Source organism: Cherax quadricarinatus, chromosome 10 (genome assembly GCF_038502225.1).
Source record: "Cherax quadricarinatus isolate ZL_2023a chromosome 10, ASM3850222v1, whole genome shotgun sequence".
Taxonomy (NCBI): domain Eukaryota; kingdom Metazoa; phylum Arthropoda; class Malacostraca; order Decapoda; family Parastacidae; genus Cherax; species Cherax quadricarinatus.
The window spans coordinates 34925895-34931894 of NC_091301.1; the positions used below are offsets into that span (position 1 = coordinate 34925895).

Genomic DNA, 6000 nt, shown 5'->3' on the forward strand with positions numbered 1-6000 from the left:
TCCCTATCAGTGTAACAGTTGCTTCCACTCAGTGTAACAGTTGTTCCCACTCAGTGTAACAGTTACTTCAACTCAGTGTAACAGTTGCTTTCACTCAATGTAACAGTTGCTTCCACTCAGTGTAAGAGCTGCTTCCACTCAGTGTAACAGTTGCATCCACTCAGTGTAACAGTCATGCCCTATCAGTGTAGCAGTTGCTTCCACTCAGTGTAACAGTTGTTTCCACTCAGTGTAACAGCTGCTTCCACTCAGTGTAAGAGCTGCTTCCACTCAGTGTAACAGTTTCTTCCACTCAGTGTAACAGTCATTCCCTATCGTGTAGCAGTTGCTTCCACTCAGTGTAACAGTTGCTTCCAGTCAGTGTAACAGTTGCTTCCAGTGAGTGTAACAGTTGCTTCCACTCAGTGTAACAGTTGCTTCCACTCAGTGTAACAGTTGTCATGTTATGCCACTCACTATAAGAGCATCCTGTAACTGTTAACAGTTATTACTGTGACTGACGTGACCTCTGTTGACCCCACAGCTGGAGTGTATGGCTGTCAACTTCTGTTCCAAGGTTAATGGTTCCTCGCTGAAGATCCTCTTGAACAGGTGTAAGAAGCTCAAGTGTCTCTTGATGCAGCAGTGTAGTGAGTATACCTTTCTTGTTTATGCTACACTGTAGTGAGTATACCTTTCTTGTTGATGCTACACTGTAGTGAGTATACCTTTCTTGTTGATGCTACACTGTAGTGAGTATACCTTTCTTGTTGATGCTACACTGTAGTGAATATACTTTTCTTGTTGATGCTACACTGTCGTGAGTATGTATGTATTTATTTATTTATTTATTTAATGTCTTTGCAAACAGTACAAAGAGAGCCTTTATTATGCCTAGGCATTATGGACCAACTTAACACTATTGGCTTACTGACTACTTAACACTAAGGAATATATCATAGTTGTACAGTAGGATAGTAATTATTTCATAGTTGTACAGTAGAATATTAATTATAAATGAATCAAAATTTGTGTAACACAAAGATATACGTATTTATATTCTAAAATGCTTTTGTGAAAAACAATGATTCAATTATATTCCTGTCAACACTGGATAAAAGGTTCAATGTGATTGTTTCAGTTATGATGTGAGAGTATACTGGGTATTAAGGTGATTTAGTGGCTTTTGAGAAGAGTCTTAAATTGATTTTCAGACTGGGTTACTTTAATATCTTCTGGTAATGAATTTCATATTTTGGGGCCCTTTATGTGCATAGAGTTTTTACATAGTGTGATATGGACACGAGGTATATCAAAAAGAGATCTGTGTCTTGTGTTGTGGTCATGTGTCCTGTTTAGGTTGGTGAGGAGAAGTTTGAGTGGAGGGTTTATATTTGTGTGTATTGTTCTGTGTATGTAGTAGGCACATGAATAAGTATGGATGTTCTTAATGGTAAGCAGATTCAGGCTTTTGAAAATTGGTGGAGTATGCTGACGGGAGTGGGAATTTGTTATCATTCTTTTTGCTGCCTTTTGCTGGGTTATTAGAGGTTTTAGGTGATTGGATGTTGTTGATCCCGATGCACAAATTCCATATGTAAGATAAGGGTATACGAGTGAATGGTACAATGCCAGGAGAGCTGATTGTGGAACGTAGTACCTTATCTTTGATAGTATGCCTACAGTCTTGGAGATTTTCTTGGTGATATGTTGTATGTGTGTCCGGAGCTTAATTCTACTGTCAAGGTGGATACCAAGGAATTTTCCCTCTGTGAGTCTTGTCACTGATGATCCATTTAGCGTAGTGTAAATTGGATCATTTGCAGCTTTGTTTCCAAACTGAATGAAATAGGTTTTATCAGTGTTCAGGGTAAGTTTGTTAGTCATCATCCAGGCAGATATTTTCTGTAATTCAGTATTGACTGTGTTTGCTAGTATGACTGCGTTTGGGTGGGAAAATACATATGTAGTGTCATCTGCAAATAATATGGGTTTGAGTGACTGTGATGCATTCGGTAGATCATTGATGTAGATGAGAAAGAGGAGTGGTCCAAGGACGCTTCCTTATGGGACTCCTACTGTGATTGGTTGGGTGGAGGAGTTTGCATCATTTGCATACACATATTGAGTTCTGTTACTAAGGTATGACTTTAGGTAGTTGAGGTAGTGGCCTCTGATACCATAGTGCATTAATTTGGAGTACAGTAGTTCATGGTCGACTGTATCGAAAGCTTTACGTAAATCAATGAAAATGCCTAGAGGGACTTCTTTCTTTTCAAGTGCGGTACATATTAGTTCTAGCATGTGTATGATAGCATCATTTGTGCTTTATTCCTGAATCCAAACTGACAAGGGTTTAATATGTTGTGTGAAACGAGGTAGGAATAGATCCGTCTATGAATTAATTTTTCAAAGATTTTAGAGAGTAGTGGTAAGTTAGATATTGGTCTATAGTTATTCAAGTCAGCTTGGTCACCTCCTTTATGGATCAGAGTGACCCTCGCTATTTTGAGGATTGTTGGGAAGGTAGATGATTCAATGGATTTGTTAAAGAGCGTTGCAATAATTGGTGACAATACTTGAGAAGCTTTTTTGTACATAAAAGTAGGCAAGTTGTTTATGTCTCCTGCCTTGTTTTTAAGGGTGTTTATGATGAGCATAACTTCAGTGGGGTTGGTTGGAGCTAGGAATAGCGTATTTGGGTAGGTACCTATGAGGTAGTCTGATGGATGGGCGTTTGTGCTTGGTATTTTGTTTGCTAGACTTTTTCCTATGGTGGAGAAGAAAACATTAAGTCTGTGGTTTCGGTTGGACTGAGTAGGGGTTCATCTGATTTTGTTAGTTTGATTGTTTTGTTTTTGGATAACTTTTTAGTTCCAATAATTTCATGTAGAGTTTTCCAGTTTTTTTTTTTCATATCACCTTTGATGTTATGTAATCTATTTTCATAATACAATTTTGTTGACCTTCTTATCAGGCTGGTAAGTGCAGACGAGTAATTTCTCGACTGTTCTCTAGTTATTTGACCCATTCTGTACTGTTTTCCATATTTGTGCTTTGTGTTAATGGATTTGAGGATGCTTGGTGTTAGCCAGGGATTATTCAGTCTCTTTGTTGTGATCTGTTTAGTTTTTCTGGGGCAATGTCTGTTATCTTTCTTATTGATGCTACACTGTAGTGAGTATACCTTTCTTGTTGATGCTACACTGTAGTGAGTATACCTTTCATGTTGATGCTACACTGTAGTGAGTATACCTTTCTTGTTGATGCTACACTGTAGTGAGTATACCTTTCTTGTTGATGCTACACTGTAGTGAGTATACCTTTCTTGTTGATGCTACACTGTAGTGAGTATACCTTTCTTGTTGATGCTACACTGTAGTGAGTATACCTTTCTTGTTGATGCTACACTGTAATGAGTATACCTTTCTTGTTGATGCTACTCTGTAATGAGTATACTTGTTAATGTACACTGTGAGTATACCTTTCTTGTTGATGCTACACTGTAGTGAGTATACCTTTCTTGTTGATGCTACACTGTAGTGAGTATACCTTTCTTGTTGATGCTACACTGTAATGAGTATACCTTTCTTGTTGATGCTACACTGTAGTGAGTATACCTTTCTTGTTGATGCTACACTGTAATGAGTATACCTTTCTTGTTGATGCTACACTGTAGTGAGTATACCTTTCTTGTTGATGCTACACTGTAATGAGTATACCTTTCTTGTTGATGCTACACTGTAGTGAGTATACCTTTCTTGTTGATGCTACACTGTAGTGAGTATACCTTTCTTGTTGATGCTACACTGTAATGAGTATACCTTTCTTGTTGATGCTACACTGTAGTGAGTATACCTTTCTTGTTGATGCTACACTGTAGTGAGTATACCTTTCTTGTTGATGCTACACTGTAGTGAGTGTACCTTTCTTGTTGATGCTACACTGTAGCGAGTATACCTTTCTTGTTGATGGTACACTATAGTGAGTATACCTTTCTTTTTGATGCTACACTGTAGTGAGTATACCTTTCTTGTTGATGCTACACTGTAGTGAGTATACCTTTCTTGTTGATGCTACACTGTAGTGAGTATACGTTTCTGTTGATGCTACACTGTAGTGAGTATACCTTTCTTGTTGATGCTACACTGTAGTGAGTATACCTTTCTTGTTGATGCTACAATGTAATGAGTATACCTTTCTTGTTGATGCTACACTGTAATGAGTATACCTTTCTTGTTAATGCTACACTGTAATGAGTATACCTTTATTGTTGATGCTACACTGTAGTGAGTATACCTTTCTTGTTGATGGTACACTGTAGTGAGTATACCTTTCTTGTTGATGCTACACTGTAGTGAGTATACCTTTCTTGTTGATGCTACACTGTAGTGAGTATACCTTTCTTGTTGATGCTACACTGTATTTGATGCTACACTGTAGTGAGTATACCTTTCTTGTTGATGCTACACTGTAGTGAGTATACCTTTCTTGTTGATGCTACACTTTAGTGAATATACCTTTCTTGATGCAGCAATGTAGTGAATATACCTTTCTTGTTGATGTTACACTGTAGTGAGTACACCTTGCTTATGCTACACCGTAGTGAGTATACCTTTCTTGTTGATGCTACACTGTAGTGAGTATACCTTTCTTGTTGATGCTACTCTGTAGTGGGAATACCTTTCTTGTTGATGCACCAGTGTAGTGAGTATACCTTTCTTGCTGATGCAGCACTGTATTGAGTATACCTTTCTTGTTGATGCTACAATGCAGTGAGTATACCTTTCTTGTTGATGCTACACCGTACTGAGTATACCTTTCTTGTTGATGCAACATAGTAGTGAGTATACCTTTTTTGATGATGCAGGAATGTAGTGAGTATACCTTTCTTGTTGATACTACACTGTAGTGAGTATACCTTTCTTGTTGATGCTACACTGTAGTGAGTATACCATTTTTTGTTGATGCTACACTGTAGTGAGTATACCTTTCTGTCAGCATAGTTGCTGATCCCTGTGTTATATAGCATAGCATATTAGTATCGTCCATGTGCTTTAGATACGAGATCCCTTGTAGGCCTGTGACTTTGTGTGATGTCACGGGATGCGCATGTGTAGGCTCGTACCTCTGCCTCCCTCTCAGTCGGCGTAGACTATCGTAGGCGTTCTTAAATGGAGATATCGAGGGTTGAAGGTATACACACTTGTTGGATGGTAACATATATGTCAGACTGTGATGATGAATGTGGAGCCCAGCCTCTGCCTGTCTTCGCCTGTAGGTCTACGCCGACTGCAAGCCTACACATGCGCATCCCGTGACGTCACACAAAGTCACAGGCCTACAAGGGATCTCGTATCTAAAGCACATGGACGATACTAATATGATATGCTATATAACACAGGGATCAGCAACTATGCTGACATTTCTTGTTGATGCTACACTGTAATGAGTATACCTTTCTCGATGTAGCAATGTAGCGAGTATACCTTTCTTGTTGATGCTACAATGTAATGAGTATACCTTTCTCGATGTAGCAATGTAGAGAGTATACCTTTCTTGTTGATGCTACATTCTAGTGAGTATACCTTTCTTGTTGATGCTACACTGTAGTAAGTATACCTTGTTTATGCTACACCGTAGTGAGTATACCTTTCTTGCTCATGCTACACTGTAGTGAGTATACGTTTCTTGTTAATAATACACTGTAGTGAGTATACCTTTGTTGTTGATACTACACTGTAGTGAGTATACCTTTCTTGTTGATGCAGCAGTGTTGTTAGTATACCTTTCTTGTTGATGCTACAGTGTTTACCTGGAGTTTACCTGGAGAGAGTTCCGGGGGTCAACGAACCCGAGGCCCGGTCTGTGACCAGGCCTCCTGGTGGATCAGAGCCTGATCAACCAGGATGCTACTGCTGGCTGTACGCAAACCAACGTACGAGCCGCAGCCCGGCTGGTCAGGAACCGACTTTAGGTGCTTGTCCAGTGCCAGCTTGAAGACTGCCAGGGGTCTGTTGG

General features: G+C 39.2%; 1 protein-coding gene across 5 annotated transcripts in view; it reads left to right on the forward strand.

Annotated features, from left to right (window-relative positions):
- Positions 1–629, forward strand: part of FipoQ (F-box/LRR-repeat protein FipoQ) — a gene marked incomplete at its 3' end in the record, with an annotated part of 174640 nt that extends 174011 nt beyond the window's left edge. For all 5 annotated transcript variants that reach the window (XM_070083770.1, XM_070083767.1, XM_070083768.1 and 2 more), the window contains 1 exon segment: positions 524–629. In XM_070083770.1, coding sequence (XP_069939871.1) covers positions 524–629 — 106 coding nt within the window.
- Between the last annotated feature and the right edge of the window lie 5371 nt (positions 630–6000).